Source organism: Rhinolophus ferrumequinum, chromosome 21, assembly GCF_004115265.2.
Source record: "Rhinolophus ferrumequinum isolate MPI-CBG mRhiFer1 chromosome 21, mRhiFer1_v1.p, whole genome shotgun sequence".
Classification (NCBI taxonomy): Eukaryota; Metazoa; Chordata; class Mammalia; order Chiroptera; family Rhinolophidae; genus Rhinolophus; species Rhinolophus ferrumequinum.
Genome location: NC_046304.1, coordinates 53,681,224 through 53,698,898, shown reverse-complemented (window position 1 = coordinate 53,698,898; position 17,675 = coordinate 53,681,224). Strand labels below are relative to the sequence as shown.

Genomic DNA, 17,675 nt, shown 5'->3' with positions numbered 1-17,675 from the left:
GGGCCAGATGGCTCCACTGGCAAAGGCTCCACACCAGCCCCTCCCAGATTCTTCCCCAGAGCAGAAGACGGAAACCTCTCAACGCTTCTGGGAGGCCAGCATCACCCTATTTCAAAGCCAGACAAAGACACAAGAAAACTACCGACCAACATTCCTTATGCATATGGCTGCAGAAATCCTCAACAAATGCCAGCAAATCGAACTCAGCAGCACACTAAAAGGATTATACACCATGACCAACAGGGATTTATTCCGGAAATGCAAGAGGGGCCCAAAATGTGAAAACCAATCAATGTGGTCCACCACGTTACCAGATGAAGCACAGTGATGATTTTCATCCACAGGTACAGAAAAAGCACTGGACAAATCCAACCTCCTTTCGTGGTAGACACTCAGCAAACCAGGAATAACAGGGAACTTGACCACTATAAAAAGCCCACAGGTAACACCACACTCAATGGTGAAAGACTGGAGTCTTTCCCCCAAAGATCGGGAACCAGACAAGGGTGTCGGCTCCCACCACTGTACTCACCACGGTGCTGGGGGCTCTGGCCGGGACAGTTGGGCAAGAAAAGAAATTAAAGGTGCCCAGGTTAGAAAGGAAGAAGCAACACTATCTCTATTCACAGATGACATGATCTTATATAGAGAAAACCCTCACACACACGCACGAGTACAGAAAGTTATAGATACAGGACAGAAAAATCAGTTGTTATTTCAATACACTAGCAATGAACAATCCAAAAATGAAATTAATAAAACAATTCCACTTACAATAGCATCAAAAAGAATAAAATGTGTAGGAATAAATTTAATCAAAGGAAGTACAAGTCTTGTACACTGAAAACTATAAAGCTCTGTTGAAAGAAATGGAGGTCTAAATAAAGACATCCCGCGTCCAGTGCCTGGAAGACTCACTGTGATTGAGGTGGAATGGTCCCCAAATTGATCACGCAATCCCCATCAAAATTCCAACTGCCTTGTTTTACCAAGATTGACACGCTGGTCCTAAAATTCCTGTGTGTTGCAAAGGACTCCGAAGAGCTGTGTACAAAAATCAACTCAAAATGGATCCAAGATCTCAATGGAAGAGCAGAAACTATTAAGCTTAGAAGGAAACAGGAAATCTTTGTGACGTTGGATTAAGCAATGGCTTCTTCAATGACACCAAAAGCACAAGAAACACATGAAAAATAAATTGGACTTCATCCAATTTAAAACCTTTCTGCATCAAAGGACACGATCAAGAAAACGGAAAGATAACCCACAGGGTGGGAGAAAATATTTATAAATTATATAACTGAAAAGGGTCTGGGACCTACAATATGTAAACAGCTCTTAGAGCTCAACAACAAACAAAGCCTGTATTTCTCAAAGGTGAAAGGATCGGAGCAGACACTTCTCCCAAGATGTACTGATGGCCAATACGCACACAAAGATGCTGAACGTCATCTGGCGTCAGGGAAATGTGTGTCAAACCATGGGACGGCCAGAATAAAGATGACACGTGTTGACTCTGGGTGGTGAACACACAATGGGATTTATAGATGATGTAATACAGAGTTGTACACCTGAAATCGATGTAACTTTACTAACAATTGTCACCCCAATAAACTTTAATTTAAAAAAAAATGACAAGTGTTGGTCAGGACGTGGAGAAACTGGAACCCTGTGCGTGGCTGGTGGGGGTGTAAAAAGATGACGCTGCCGTAGAGAACAACTTGGCGATTCCCAAAAAGTTAATCTGAGCCACCACATGACACAGAAATTCCACTCCTAGGTATCTACCCAGGAGAAGTGAAAGCGTAAGTTCACACAAAAACTTGTACGTGGCAGCATTATTTATAATGGTCCCAAAGAGAAACCACTCAAACATCCATCAATATGATGGATGAACAGACAAAAACATGGCCTCTCCATATAATGGAATATTATTTGGCCAGAAAAAGCAGCCCTGACACAGGCTACAACGCGTATGAGCCTTGAAAACGATGCTAAGGAGAGAATCCAGGCACAGAGGTCACACAGCGTGCGTCCGTTCCGACCAGGTACCCACGGGCAAGTCCACAGACAGGAAGCGGGTTAGTGGTTGCGAGGGGCTGGGGGCGGGCGGTAGGGAGTGACTGCTGATGGCGACGAGGTTTCATTATCCCATGTAATGGAAAAGTTCTGGAACTAGTGAGTTTGAATGTATTAAAAACCACTTAATTGTACACTTCAAAATGTTTAAAATGGTGACTTGCTTGCTGCCTTTAATCTCAAAACAAATACTACTCCGGTAAGTTGTCTGCAAATGAATCTCCGGGCTCCGGCCTGCTCCTCTCGGTGGGGAGCCCCTTACGGAAGAGAAGATGCAGCTCTAGTCATCACGCCCACAGCCCAGGAGGCCGCCTTGACTCCCTGGTCAGAGGGACCAGTGGTTTCAAGCAGGGCCTGACTCCTAGCCCCAAAGGCCATGGCCTGAGAGGTGGGGGTGGGGGGAGCGCCCCGTGGGCATGGTCCTGCCCGTGCGGCCCTGCAGGCCTGCATCCTGGGGGCTGTGGTGGCGTGAGGAGGTTGGTAGACGAGGACCTTTTACCTTCTGGTCTCTTCTCGCCGGTGGAGCCAGCACACACAGCCTTGCAGACCGATGGCCATGAACCCTGACTTCCGTGGGGCCCTTCTCCAAATATCACTTCCCTTGTCAGGGACTGACTGGGCGCTAGCCACACGGGGCATAGCCGTCTGGTGAGGCAGGACAAGCATCACCCCAGCTTTGCCAAGGGCAGTGGGCATGAGGCAGTCAGGCCCAGCCAGCTCTGCCTGGTTGCCATCCTGTGCCCCAAGGCCCCCAGGCACGGAAAGACCTGGAAGTCAGGTGGGCAGTGCTGTGAGCGCCAGGCAGGGGGGCGCCAAGAGCTTTGCTGGGGGCAGGGCAGGGCCTGCAGGGGAGCAGGTTGGGGGCCCTGCAGCCTGACCACCCTGGCAAGGTGTCTCCGGCAGCAGGCTCAGCACCCCAAGACTCGGCAGGTAGGTGGGATGAGGCAGCAGCTGCCCAGGGCCTTAGCCGAGCACCACTACTGTGAGAAGAGGTGCCAGGGCAACCTGGGGAGGTGGCAAAAGCATGATGGGAGGTCGGAACCTGGGGGGGTGGTCTTTCCCGCCTACAGGAGTCCCTTGCAGGTACCCATGGAACATGACGGATCCACTCACTCCAGTGGGCCACTGAGTGGAGCCCCGTAAGCACCTGGGGGCACGCACAGCCCCACTAGCTGAATAGGCCCTCAGTCCCCACAACCCTACTTCCTGGGGACGCGGTTTGTCTGCAACAGGGGCTGCTACCATCAAGTGGGGCAGCCCCAGGCCGCCTTATGAAGGGGCTTGAGGAGCACAAGGGGCAGGGGGACAGCGTGCCATCAGCCTAAACCGCAGGCTGCCTCGCTCACTGTCCTCTTTGTTTCTCCCAGGCCCTATAGGGGAGCTCACCTGTCATCCAGAACAGAGACACGGGAGGGGGACACAGAGGGCATGCAGACCTCCTGGGCTTCTGCCCCAGGCTGCCTAATCAACGGCCAGCGCCCTCTTGGGAAGCAGGGTGAAGGGGCAGGAGGGGCCCCCCTCTCAGCTAAGATTCTGGCTCCTTGGGGATCGCTGGTGGGGCCCACACCGAGAAGTGGCCAGGACAGAAGTGGCTGCGTCCCCACAGTGGGCCTCGGGGTGAGGAGGCTGGTGGGGGAGGGTGCTGTGCTGGCAGGACCAGCAGAGAGTTCTCGGCCCTCGAACCCAGCGGTGACAGGGCCACCCACCGTCCTAGGCCCAGACTGACCCTTCATGGCCCTAAGCCTCAGGCCCAGTCTAGGGCGGCCAGGGACCCAGCCCACAGTGGCCCACCAGCTCGGACCCCCCAGCTCGGGGCAGAAGCAGGTCGGTGTGGCGGTGAGGGGGGCTGGGTTAAAAATGAACAGAAAAGCAAACTCAAAAACAATCAGCGGCGTATGTATCCAGAGGACATGGAGAGGCTCTAGATGACGTGAGGTCTGGCTGCTGTGGGCCCATCCGGGCACTTCTAGAAAAAACCAAACCCCAAGCCTGCACGAACCCCCAGCCCCTCCCATGCCTTCGGGAAAGCAATCTCGCGCTTTCTGGGCCTGGCGCTCTGCGGTACGACATCTGTCCTCTGCTGAGCGTGCTCCAGGCCACGCCAGGCCCGATGACCATAGCCGTGGAGCAGGCGGGGCAGCCACACAGCCCACCTGAGCAGTGCTGTGCCTGCAGCGTCCCCGTGTCCTTGGAGCCTGGGGGCCCCACTTGCTGCTGGTGAGACATTTTTCCAGTCCCTACAGAGGAGCCCCTAGGGCTGGTTACCATTCCGAGGCCGGAAGCAGGAGGCAGGTGGCCTAAGTCTTCGGGGCGCCCCACTCCGCTCCAGTCCTAGCCCCTGCCCTTCTCCTCCTGGGTGCCTGGGTCTGGGGCTTTCGGGTGTGTTCTGGGGCCTGGGCTGGGGGCCTCCAGAGCCTGCCCTCACCCCGTGTGCTCTTCTGAGCCTCCCTTGGGGCACACCTCTGGTTTCTGCAACTTCCGGCTCCTGGTGATGGCATCAAGAAGGAGCAGTGTGAGACCCGAGCCCAGAGCACCTCGCTCACCAGAGGGTCCCCAGGGGCTGTCACTGACCTGGATCCTCGGGCTGCTGAGGGCCTGGGACAGAGGGCCAGCCTGATGCAGGTGGCCAGCCCCCGCCCCTGGGACAGCTCTGGGGTCTCAGATGCACCTTCTCCCCATTCTCAAAGCAGCTCAGTGGACAGCCACAAAGGAAATGCCCTGGGGGACCCGGGCGGGGCCCACTCCTGCCTAGATGTCAGAGGCCAGGCTCAGAACCCACAATGCCCACTGAAACCACTCTGCTGCTCATCAACGTCATGGGCCTCAGTTTCCTCATCTGTAAAGTGGGTCACAGTGCCTGTCTCTTGGGAAGGTGCTGCCAGGATAAATAACCAGTCGCTGCTGGTGGTGATGATCCGTGCTGGCCAAACCCTCATGAGAACGCGGCAGGACAAGAATTACTGCACCTGCCTGGCAGATGAGGAAGCCGAGGCTCGGAACATGGACACGACACAGCTGGTAGTGCAGCCAGGACTCCAGCTGGCTCGTCTGACTCCCATGGCCTTTGTGCGGGGCCCTGGCCCCGGCTCCTCCCAGGTATGTGGCCCAAGGAAGGCGGAGACAACCTGGGGGGAGGCTGTGCCCCCAGACATGGCCCTATGTGGGCATCACTGAGGACCCACTAACCTACTGCCCAGCCCCCAGCGCTCACCTCTCCTGCCCCGGTGCAGGGGGCCTTGGGCCCCCCAGTGTCCTGCGGATGTAGTCTCGGGAGCGGATGTCAGCCTGAGGAGAGGGGTGGTGGCTGGAGTCCTGAGCTGGCCCAGGACGAGCCCTCACCCACCGCTCCCCCCTCCTGAGAAAACCGATGGAGGTACATCAGGCCGTCGCAGGCCCAGCCTCTGGGCCAAGGAGCGGCAGCACCAGAGTGTATGGGGGACGGAAGGCCAGCCCTGCGCGGCCGGACCCCCCAGGACCAGAGTAAATGGCTGAGCTGGGGGTCCTAGGCACCCCCGTTTCAGCGGAGACACGTGGCTGTCATCGGTTTACAGCTGGTGCTTCCCTGTGAGTTTTGCCTGAGCCAGGGATCTCCCTGCTAAAAGCCTCCTCTCCGAGGGTCTCCACAGCCCAGCTCATCGGTCCCCTCTCCTGAACCACTGTCTATCTCCTCACTGCTGTCCCCGTGACCCCGTCCTCAGGGAAGTGTCTGAAAAGTTCTGCAAAGTCACTGGAATGACAGGGGCCCTGCGGACTGCAGGCTGTGGGCAGAGCAGACCCCAGGGAAGGGGTTCAGGCCCGAGTGGGACTCTCTCCAAGACCCTGCTGCTGTGCTCTGCCACGCGATGACCCCCACCCGGGGGCCGGGCCTTGGCGAGGCCCGATCCCAGCTCAGACGGGCTTAGCCCTGCTTCACACGGCATGACGACAGGACACGACAGCTAATCCCCCCGACTGCTGCTGCTTCAGAGCGGCGGGCAGGCGTGGGCAGCAGGACGACTCGGGGAAGGCAGTGTGAGGGAGGCGAGAGGCAGCACCCGCCTTCTCCGGCAGCGCCCGGCCCAGGCCTGGCACGGGGGTGGGGGACAGGCCTTTGAGCAAGGGGCCCCTAGTGTCCTGGGGAGGGGGACCCACAGACACCATGGGAGCAGGCACTAAATCCCCCATCTTCCCCTAGGAAGCAGAGTTAGGAGGGCAAAGCGGATGCAGGAAGAACACAGCCAGCCAGCCAGAGCCGCCAGACAGGGCCTCACCCCACTCCTGGAAGTGACAGGGTGTGGACTCCAGGGAGCAGATGGATGCTTTGCTCCCTTGGGAGGGTAGGCCCAGGGACTCGGCAGGCTTTCCTCCAGGGCCACACACAGTCCCTACCGGCCTGTGAGGTGCCCAGGGCACTGCAAGGATGGGGCCACCGTCCACTCTGGGGCAAAGTGAGGCGTGGAGGGGAGGACACCTGCCCCACGGAGCCTGCACAGCAGAGGCCCTGGCTCTGAGGGTGTGAAGGTCTGGGGTCTCCTGCCCCAAGGTCGCACAGTGGGTGGCAATGTTCCTGCAGTGGAACCCCTGTGCCTACCAAGCCCGAAGGGGAGGGAGGGAGGCTGGTGGACACTCAGGGAGCCGGCTCTGAGGAGCCACCCTAGAGCACTCTGCCCGAGGGGCTGTGAGCCACACGCTGTGCAGGCCGCTGCTGCCCCCTGGAGGTCACCCTGCACATCAGCAGGCAGGGAAGGCCGAGGCCCTGCCCCCAAGGAGCTGGTGGTGGCCATGGTGGCAGGGTGATGGGGCTCCCTGGGGCTGGCGAGGCAGACGCAGGCCCCGGAATTGGCCACGGACGTCCTGCCACGTGAGCTGACATCAGCTGATTCTCCCAGTGACCCTGGGGCGAGGTGCGGAAGCGCAGGGCAGGGCAGGACAGGGCCCAGGAGCAGCTCCCAGGACTCTCAGTGCAGCCCAACCAGACCGTCCTGCAGGTGCTTGTGACCCCAGCTGACCTGACGGAAGCACGGAATGGGCAGGTGGTGCGCGCTGGTCCACCCACCTGGCGGCCCACCCACCTGGCGCACCGGCTCCGGGATCCGAAACCTGCAGCAGCTTCGAGTCAGGCGCACGGCCGCCTCCAGGCTCACCTTGTGGCCCACGGAGACGTAGAGGGGCTTGGTGCTATGGTCGTGGCTCTTCAGGGCCTGGGATGAGGACAGTGAGGGCAGGGCGCTGTGGGCTGCAGGACTGGCAACTTGTCCTGGGTGGCAGCAGGGAGCGTTGGGGCAGGGGGTATCTGCAGCACTGTTGGGGCACCTTCCTGCTGCTTGTCCTGGGGACAGGGTGGGGTGATTCCGGACACAGAGGCCCCCTCAGCATAGCCCGGGACAGGGAGGAAATTAAGGCACAGGGCACAGCCCGCTCGGCGGAGTGGCAGGAAGGTGGGGTGAGGTGGCTGGGGCCTGGGGTGTGTGCGGGTCACACGTGTACATGGTACTGCCTTGGGGCCCCACTGACCCTGGCCCTGGCCACTCACCATGCCCAGGATGGCCCCAGAGTCTCCCATCAGAGGAAATGTGTCCCCTCCAGCCTGCAGGAGGCGTATCTGGAAAACAGAGAAACAGAAAAGCAGTTTTTCTCACTGAAGGGCCTAGCAGGCACTGAGCAGGAAGGGCCCCATACTGCGTGTGGGCTGCAGCAGGCGGTCGCGCTCACCCTGTGGCAGGCGGCTGGGCTCACACCAGTCCCGAGTGCACGGACCCCAGGGCGCAGCCCACAGCACCATCCCACCCAGCAGGCAAGCTCAGCTCTTGTCCCTGTTCTAGGGCAGAGAGAACTGGGCTTGGCGAAGCAGCAGCAGCCACAGTGCTGGTGGTGAAGGCACCAGCTACCCACCAAGCACAGCTGGTGGGCACACAGGTGCCACCTCGGGCCAGTGGGCCACATCCCAACCCGAGGCCACTTACTCCTGCTGCTTTCTCTCCTGCTAGGAGTGTGGGCTCATTTGATTCAACCCAACAAACTTCTGTGGGGAGTGGCCCACTTGAATGGGCTTGTCCGCTGCCCCACGCAGAAGCGTGGAATGAGACAGACATGCTGTTCTCAGTCTGCCGTCCAGCGGAAGAGGCGGCGTGTCACCACCTCCCTGTGAAGTGGGGCTTTGTTCCCAGTGCCAGCCGGGGGGGAAGAGGAGGGAGATGCTGGCCGAGGGTGGGACACGGAGAGCAGGGCCTGGAGGCTGGGGGTGGGGAAAAATGGAGCCACACAGGCTCCCACAGGTCCTGTCCCGATAGCTGGAGGCCCTGGCCCCAGGGGACACGAAAGAAGCACGGAGGGGGGCCAAGGAGCTCAGAGGGCGCACAGAGAGCAGCTGGGCTTCCTGGCCCAGGCCAGGGGTCCAGGAGGGGGACGAGAGCATCGGCCGGCAAGGGCTGCCCTAGCACAGGGTGCTGACCGGGGCCCAGGGCCCCAGGCTGGCTTCTCACCTTCTCCTTGTGCCGGGCGTTGTTCTCTAGCCCGTCCACCTGCAGGAGCTTCTTGGCCACCCCGATGCAGGGCAGGCCTGTGAGGACGCCGAGGTGGCAGGCCACCCCGAAACCTGCAGGGGCGGAGGAGGGGGCAGTAGAGGGAAGGCGTGGGGACTGAGGACAAAACTTGAACCTTGGCGAGTTTCTCCGAGTGAAGAGAGGCCCATTGCAGGCTGAGAGCTGAGGAGACAGGACTCTGAGGCCCAGTCTAACCTTGGACATGGCCCTCTGCCCCGACTTCACGGGAGTCAGGCTGGGGGAAGGCGCTTCCTTCCCGCTGACAGCTGAGGAGCCCACTTAGCGTGCTCACAACACCTCACACTGCTTCTCCTTGCATTTCTGGCAGCTTCCATCCTCTCCTTCCCTTGGCGGCCACGATCAGGCCTCTGGGTCCCTGTTCTCACAATTCCCCCAACACTCTGGGCTCCTGACAGGCGCTGACTGTAGTGCTGGGGATCCCGCACTAGTGTCCACCAGGGTGGCACACGTCCACCCTTTGGCTCTGGACCCGCAGGCTCCTTCTGCTGCCGGATCCCCAGGTTCACCTGAGGGTAAAACAACCCCTCTCCCTCGGTCTCCCCTGGGCGTAGGTTTCTGGGTGCCCATGGAAAGCGGGCACTCCTGTCTGTTCGTGTCAGGATGCAGGGTGGACCGCTGCCAGGACAGGCTAGCTGAGCTCTGGCCTGTGACTTCTGGTAGCAGTCAGCTCCAAACTGGGCCAGGGGACCTGAGATGGGCGAGTGCAGGAAGCTGGGGGGAGGCCGAGGGGACAGGCAGGAAAGGAGGGTGGTGAGAGAAGCAGGGGCTCTTTACTGGTGGGTCCTGAGACAGCGATGGGCCCACAAAGGAGGTGTCAGTGCCCAGCGGGGGGCGGGGTTAAGGTGTCCAGCGAGGGGCTGTCCGGACCGCTCGCCCGGCCCTTCCTTCCCACAGTCCTCCGGGGCCCGTCTCAGGAGCAGGATTACCTTGGTGGTGGAGCACCCCGTTTCCATCGACAAGGAGGACCTGGAAGGGCCACAGGGAAGCTGCTGTCAGCAGCACTGCCCATCGGGCAGGACATCTGGAGCAGGAGGGGTGGGGCTGCCATTCTGAGCCCAGCTTTTCAGAAAGCCCTAGGCCCCTCCTCAGGGAAAATGCACCTTCTCCAGGAAGCTGCCGAGGCCTCTCCCGGGCGGAAGCAGAAAGCCTTCCTCTGAGGTACCTGCCTGGGGCATCAGCTGGGGCTCCTCCTCCCGAAGCCGCTGCACCGCGTCCACCAGGAAGGGCAGTTCTCGAAAGGCCAGGAAGCCCGACACGTAGGGGGCCGTCAGGCTAACCATGTGGCAGTCCTCATACACCACCTGTCACCAGGCAGCCGGGTCACGAGCAGGCACGGCCCTGGCCACCTGCCTCCCGCATTCCTCAGCCCTTCATCCATCAATCCTTTTCACTGCCAGCTCCCTCTCGGCCTCCCAGGCCCACCCCACGTCCCCCTTCCCTGCCTCTGCTATCTGGAAGAAAGCACAAGAAAGGATGAGATGATCGCCTTGCAAACGGGGGCAGGGGTCAACCTGCTGCCGGGTCCAAGGTGCCGACTGTACCCGTCTCCATCAGGCCCTCCCTAGGCTGCCTCCTTTGTGAAGGACAGCTCGGTGGGCTGTACAGAGGCCCACAGATGAGGCGCAAGCGCTGTGTGAGTGTGATGGGAACAAGCACAGCACTGCCTCACGCAAGAAGGGGCTGGGAAGAAAAGACCTGGTTTTCAGAGAGGCTGCTTGCAATAGCAAGAATGGCAACTCCGGCTTTATGAAAACAGATTTCAAATAATTCCAGAGGACAGGGGTGACCTCGCAGCTAGAAAGAGAACAGGGGTCCCCAGGGCTGGGGAGTCTAATAAAAGGGAAACTTCTGAGGCTGCCACTGCAAAGAAGCCCGGGGGGCGGGGTGCTGGAGCCCCGGGGTGTCAGGTAGGCGCAAAGAGGCCCTGTGCAAACTGGGGGGAGGAGGAGTGGGGACACAGGTCTGAGGAGGCAGGTGTGAAGGTGGGAGCCCAGCCACTCCGGGCTCTGCGGAGTGATGGGGCCAGCCCGAGCTTCTACACGCGCACTCCCTTCACAGGGCTGCTCTGGCAGCGACGGCCCTTCAGAGCGGTAAGTCCCTTAACACACAGCCCCGGGGGGTGGCCCTGTCGTGCTGGATTAGAAGGTAAGGGACCTGCTCAGAACAGGGTTGGCAGCCCAGGCACCCTGAAGCTTGAGTTTTCACTGGAGTCCGACCGGCCTGAGAATGTGCGCACTCTCCAGACCACAAATGAAACCTGTACCCATTGGCGGGCACTGCACATCCAGCCTGTACCCCCGCCCTCGGCCACCACGAATCCCCTTTGTCTCTATGGATCTACCTATGGAATCTGTGTTTCTAAACACACTTCTGGGCGACTGTGCACATCCTCGGGGGGGCATTTGGGAGCCACTGGACCAGACTCTCCCAAGACCCTTTCCTGGTCCAAGGTTCCACAGCACAGGATGACAAAAGCTGACTACACCCGTGGGGCAGGCACTTTGCTTGGTGCTGGGTGACACGGAATACAGTCTCACGCTGCCCTCAAGAACCTACCGTCAGTGGGAAAGAGCACACTGACTGGTAACTTTAAAACGAGAGCTGTCACAGCACACACGTGAGAGGCCTCGGCCAGACATGGAGGGGTTAACTCTGCAGCTGGGCAAAGGTACCGGTGACCCGGGTCGGGAAAAGCAGAAGCCACCCTGAGCATTCCTGACGGCTGACACTTATTTACTGAGGGCTAACCAAGCGCCAGTTATGCTAACTGCTGCTTTCGTGTATGGTCTCATTCATTCCTCCCAACTCTGAGTTGGATTTCAAACTGGTTGTCCAGAGTTAGGAAAGAGGAAATGGAGGCCCCAGGGGTTACGTGGGAGTGGCAGGGCTGAGGTAGGAAGCCCAGCAGCCTGGCTCCCGAGTCTGTGCCCTGCCCCCAATGCCATCCTACAAAGGGACCAGGGGACCTCTGAGGGCAGGGACTCTGGTTCCCTCACCACCCTGTATCTAGACCTCAGCACAGAGCAGGCGCTCAGTACGCGCTTGCTGAGTTGTGATTCAAGAGGACTTTCCAAGTAAAGTGCAAAGCAAAAGCACTGAGGCAGGAAGAGGCCACTTTTGGGAGCAGTCAGAGGAGTGGGGAGGGAAACGGAAGCGGCACAGCCAGGTTTCCCGGGCAGCTTTCCTTCAGCCAAAGCTTCCTGAGCTGCCGACTCCAGGACGATCCTGCGCCCGGTCCATTCACGTGTGCACCTAGTCAAGTGCCTTCTAGAGGCCAGGCATTACGCAGGTGCCGGGGCTGCGACCGCAGCACAGAACCGCACGGCTCCTTCCACCATGGGGTCTGCGTTCTGGTCGGGGAGGCGGGCCAACCCCAGTCCAGTGTGACCAAGAGGACAGAGAGGGTGCTGGGGGCAGCTCGTGGTCCAGCGGGACGCGGGTGGGGGTGGGGAGGGTATTGGAGGGCCTAAGAGATGGGCAGGAGGTAACTGGGTAAAGAACGTTCCAGGAGAGGAAACGGGTCGGGCGGGCAGCTGCAGCACGGTGTGTCTAAGGGACCGGTCGCCCGGAGGGGGCAGTGGGTGCGGGCTGTGGGTGGCGCTGCGAGCGGAGCAGGCCGTGTCAGCTGATGAAGGGCCTTTACAGCTCGTCAGCGAGTGTGGACTTCATTTACCACGAAGTCACAGGAAGTGTTTGAGGTGGAGGAGGTGGTAGTGTGACCACATTTGTTTTTTAGGAAAATCGATCCGCTGGCAGCAGGGAGAAGGGCCCACCCCGGACAATCCCGGGGGCCGGAGCCCGGGAAGATTCTACTTGTCACCTACAGGAGGGGGGACCATGGCACAGGCAGAGAAGGGGCAGCCAGGGGGCTGACAAGAGAACTGACTCCAGAAACATTTAGGTGGCAGGAAAAAATGGAGCCACCGCAGGATGTGACCGGAGGTGACGAGTCCGGGCAGGCAGAGGTCCAGCTTGAGCAACTTGGGACGTGTCGCCGGGGGTCACTGAGATGGGGAACCCAAGGGGACGATCAGCGGCAAGTGAAGAACCTGCGTGATTCAGACTCCAGTCCCTTAAGAATCTTTAGCCTTCACTCCATCTCCTTCTCTCTCTCTGACGACCTCCCGACCCGTTAACGACACCCTACAGGAGACACGTCCGCGTCCCGGAGCCTAAAGCACCGGAGGCGGCGGCGCCCAGGTTACCTCGAGCTCCGGGTAGCTGAGCACCACCAGGGAGGCGCAGGCGCTGACGCTGTCGCCCTTCACAAAGGACACATCCACGCCCCCGACCCTCCGCAGGCCCGAGAAGCCGGGGTCCCGCTGCCACGCCTCCGTGTCCCGGGTCACGACGCGGGCCCGCAGCAGGGCTTGCTCCCTGAGGGCAGACACCCGAAGTGAGCCGCCGGCCCAGCCCCCGGCCCCCGCCGTGCGGCCGCGGCCACCCCACGTCCAAGCCCGGGGACCCGGGCCCTTCCGGGACCCGCCCGGTCTCACCCCGCCCAGCCTCGGGGCCCGCCCGGCCTTCCCGCCCGGCCCGGCTGAGCCGAGACTCGGCGCCGGAAACGAGGCCGCCGACCCCGCCCACCTCCACTCCCGAAGGCCCTTTCGCCCGCGCGCCGGAAGCGGGCCCAGACCCCGACGCCCCAAACCCGGGGGTTACGAGGTCCGAGGGTCCGTGGGAGCCACGCTGCTCGAGCCCCCGGATCGCGCTCTTCTCCCGGCTCCATTACCGTTTCCAGAGCGACAGCGTCTCCTCCGGCGGCCGCCCCACCGCCTCCCGAGCCATGGCTCGACCCCGGCAGCCCTTTCCGGTGCGTCACTTCCGGAGGCGCCGCGCACGCGCCGGGCCACCAACATGGCGGCGCCCGGTGGGGCCGTCTCTGGGCGTGCGCGGCACGTCCGCGTGGCTTCCCTGATGTCGCCGCCTCGTGGCCGGAGGCCCATCTGGCGACCAGCGCGCAGCGTCCTCCGCGCTCGGGTGGGCAAACGGCGCCGAGAAGCGGGGCCGCCGCTGTCGGCCGAGGGAGCCGCAGGCTCCGGTCGCTCCGCGCCGAATGGACGGGGGTGACGGAACCTGCGGGCCGCCGTCCCGGCCCCCGTCCCGGCCGTGAGCCAGTCCAACTTACCCCCCGTTGTGTCACCGTGGCGGGAGGAAAGTTGTCGTTCCCACCCCACCCCCACCCCGGAGACCCTGGCTTGGTCTGCGACACCGACTCACAGATCAACGGGAGGAAGGCACACGCGTTTATTGGGCTTTCACATGCACACGGGAGCCTTCACCAGAGAAGGAAGACGGAGAAGTGATCAGAGCAGGAAGCTGCGTACCTTTTAGACGAACCGAGTGAGTGAAGCATTGACAAGGCAGGGGTTTGGGCCACGTGTGTAAACGGGGAAGTAACAGTTTGCTTAGCCGGCCTTCGGGTCGATACACTCTCTGGGGATAAGCCCCCTCCTTCCTGGCACAGGGAGGGCACCATGCCCGTGGGAGGTTTTAAAGTGAAAACTGGGAGAAACGGCAGTGACGTAACCAGTTCTGCCGTTTTCTCAAACTTCAGCTTGATATTCAATGGGCCAAGGTACCATCGTTTGGGGTAGTGCGTCCTGAACCCCGTCACTGAGCACCTGCCATTTTCATGGCATCTTGACTGCACTTTTCACTGTCAGCACGTTTCTGAGGGAAGGGCACAGCCCTTAGTGGAGCCACACTCACAAATTGGAGGGGACGTATCTTGGTGTGCAGGAAGCCTCACCCACCGGACCCCACAGCCAGCCTTCGGAGCACGGACTCTTCGCACAGGCTCCTCACTTTAAAGACTATTAATGCCGTGCTCTCTCCGTGCCAGGCGGCGTGCTCGATGTGGGGGTTACAGCTTCCTCCCGGTGTAACTGCACTTGTGGGAAGTGCTCGAGAGAAAATGATATGGGAGCCTGCTTTAAACTGCTGGTTGGGAAAGGCGTGTGTCCCTGAGGGGGTGACATTCAAAAAGAGACCTGGAGGGGTAAGGAGGAGAGAGCATTTCGGGCAACAAGAACAGGATGTGCAAAGGTCCTGAAGTAGGAAAGAAGCTGGCGTATTTGAGGCACTGAAGGATAGCGATTTAACCCGTGGTTCACATTGGTCTGGGGGCTTCACAGAAGTACGTGCATAGGAAATGTAGTCTGAATGTGGATCTCCAGAGGAAAAGACGGGAGACGAGGATTAGAGTCTGAGGCTCAGGAAAGGCCTCACATAGCATCTGACAACAGGCAGGGCCTTGAGACACGGGTGAGTGCTCAGCTGGGAGAGGGGACGAGTACCATCTTTTAAGCACCTGCCTGCTGCTCGCCAGGCACTGTGCTCGGTTATTTACCTACACTAACTCAAATTTCTCACTGCGGCACTGAGAGGTACTTCACAGGTGGGATAATTGACCCTTAAAGAGGTCAAGTGGCCTGCCCACGGTCATAGAGCTGGCAGATGGGAGAGCCAGCTCCCCATTTACTCCACGACCCGTCTGGGCTGCACTGTGTCAGCCTTCTCGTGCTCCAGGGTGGTTGGAGGCCTTTGGATTTGCTCACTGGGCGTCACTGGTGGGGCCGTGGCGATGGCAGTGAGTGGTCTGGAGAGAGGAACTGTGCTCTGGGTTAGGGTTCAGGCGTGCTTCAAGGTACAGCAGTGATGGAGAGGCAATGCCGGAGAGGGAACACTTAAAGTTTAGGTGTGTGAAGGGGGGTGGCGGTTGAAGGCAGATTTAACAGGACGCGGAAAATCAGGGGCAGCTCTTATGTGTCCCAGCTATGGCCCTTTCCCCCCACTTTCACTCTCTGCTCTTGGCCCACACAGCTCCTGGAAACACTCCCACCCCCTCAGAAGGAATCAGGGTCCTGCTGTCCCAGGATACCCGCGAGTCTGATGAGGTGTGAACTGTGTCAGCACCCACACTTTCCTGGGACTTGCTTTTCCAGTTTGAAATGGATTCATAATGCTTAATCAGCGACTGAGGGATTAGAAAAAGGCAGGCAGACAGCAATATAAATACGACTCCTGGCTGCGATGGGAGTTACTGAGCTCACAGCCTCGGGTTTTGTCCGTCTACCTCCCCGTCTAGTCTCTCTCCAGGCCCAGCTGGTACAGCTGCTTCACACGTAGTGCATAACAGGCAGCCAGAGACTTGTGCACTTTACCTACCTAGGGGGGCCCTTGACCTGACCTTGTCTTCACCATGTTTGCTTTTCTCTGGAAGTTTGTTTCCAGGTTGGCGTTGCCTGCATCTAGGAATAACTGAACTAGGTCACGGGGGGTGTGGGAAGAAAAACAGCTCCTGGCTCTCAGTGAACAAACGACGAAATCCTATCGCCCATAACAAAAGGTCTTGAAGAGGAGGAGACAGTGATCAGTCGTGCAGATTTGCAGGGAAGTCCCCACCGACCTCTGACTGTTCCTGCCCTGACGGAAAGCAGAACGAACAGTGCAATGTCCAGACACACAGATGGACAGGAAGGGAAGGGTGGGAGTTGTGACGCGATGGTGAGGGAAGACGAGGGGTCTGGCAGCGGCCGCACGTCCTCCTTGCTGAGCCAGCCGTCTCTTCTCCGAGCTAGAGTTCTAGACCACAGGCCTCTCTCCTGGAGGAGCCTTTTCTTTTTGGAAGAGAAAAGGCAGTTTTTCCCTAAAGTGGTGTTTTACCACCCAAATAAATGTAAGGGGGCTGCTGGAAGCTTACTATTGCTCTCTCCCATCTCTATTTCCTTTTACTGGGGAACTCTTCCTCGTCCCACAGCACAGCCATTCAGTCAGCTGTGACTCATTGTCACCTAGAACTCTCCTCGCCCCCAGTGAAGTCACTCCAGGTGGGGCCTGGGAGGACATACCCCCCAAGGAGGCGGCTGAAGCTTTGGCGGCGTGGTGTCCAACCCCGTGGGTCCTCAGCTATGCTGTCATTTTATCCAGAGGAAATGTACCCTCACGTTCTAAACCAGAGTGTACGTTGCAGTTGGTGGACATCACAGACAACCAAAAACATTCCCAAAAGCCCAGTTGAGGTCCATTTGCCATAAATGGAAGTTCTGGTCCCAAAGAGAAGTATTAGTTAAAAGCAGCAAAATTCAAGTTCATTAAACGGGTATAACAAATATAATAAATTGGCATTTGCCTGTGTTAGGTCAGTGCAGTTTTGTACCATCAAGACAGAGCGAGATAATGATAGTTAGTTAAGGCTTTGAAAGTGTAGCATAAGAAATATCTTCATTAAAAAAATCCTTCATAAAAGTGGGGAAAAAATTCCCAGTCCCGTCCCCCTGTAAAGGCCTTCTGCTCAGGTGTGGCACAGGGAAGAACCAGAGTGGCACCTGATGGCCTGGCCAGCTCCCTCCCAACTCTGAGGTATCAAAGGAGTTCCAAGGTCAAGGTGAAGAGTTGAACAAGCAACAGCTCCACCCCGATTGAATGGCAGTCCAGGCAGCAAAAGTTGGTTGGGGTGCTTTTGCATAGTTTGGAACGACTAACAGTCACAGATTACTAACTGTAAGTGGACATTCTATCAGATGAACTACTGGGGGGCCTGGGTCACTGTGCACCCCTCATCAATCATCACTGTACCCTATGAAGTCACAGCCATGAACAAGCAATGCTTGGGCAGCTCCCTCCACTGGTGCTGAGGGCGTCCACGGAGCTCTGTTGTCTGAGCTCCCACCAGCCACGGGCCCAGCTTCAAGTTGATTGGGTCATTAACTCACTTAGACGCATGTTCAAGTGAGTACTTGTAAACAATTGTTTCTCAGTGGTAATGGGTGCTGGGCCACCCAGGGATGGGAGTTAGTCCACGTCACTAAGCCTCCGAGTAGACTGTGAAAAAGACACAGCACTTACAGTGAGAAAAGCAGCACAAGGGCAGGGCGAGTCAAACATTCTTTTCGCCTTTTCGGAAGCTTAACTGGTTTTATCTTCTCTGTGTCTGTTTTTTTATGCCTGGACTGAGACCCAAAGCAAGGACTGGCTATTCACTCTCAGGGAAGTGGACGTCCCATTAAGATCACGTTTCTTCGGCAGAATGGTAGTCAGGAACTTCCCACA

At 58.8% G+C, this 17,675-nt stretch overlaps 1 protein-coding gene across 8 annotated transcripts; it reads right to left on the bottom strand.

Annotated features, from left to right (window-relative positions):
- Nucleotides 1-4,357: 4,357 nt before the first annotated feature.
- ENDOV (endonuclease V) lies at nucleotides 4,358-17,610 on the bottom strand. Of its 8 annotated transcripts, none has more exons than XR_004421304.1 (10): nucleotides 13,354-17,610; nucleotides 12,827-12,998; nucleotides 9,788-9,922; nucleotides 9,548-9,587; nucleotides 8,541-8,653; nucleotides 7,592-7,660; nucleotides 7,068-7,259; nucleotides 5,291-5,364; nucleotides 4,651-4,827; nucleotides 4,426-4,564 (listed from the first exon to the last, which is right to left on the bottom strand). XR_004421304.1 is itself a non-coding variant. In XM_033090338.1 (9 exons), the coding sequence occupies exons 1-9, from the start codon at nucleotides 13,407-13,409 to the stop codon at nucleotides 4,501-4,503; spliced, it is 915 nt and encodes a 304-aa protein (XP_032946229.1). In that variant the 5' UTR covers nucleotides 13,410-17,610; the 3' UTR covers nucleotides 4,358-4,500. The 8 variants fall into 8 exon arrangements, 5 of the variants coding, with proteins under 5 accessions (XP_032946229.1, XP_032946231.1, XP_032946233.1 ...); XR_004421305.1 differs by having other exon boundaries at nucleotides 7,131-7,259; XM_033090338.1 differs by lacking the exon at nucleotides 4,651-4,827 and having other exon boundaries at nucleotides 4,358-4,564.
- Between the last annotated feature and the right edge of the window lie 65 nt (nucleotides 17,611-17,675).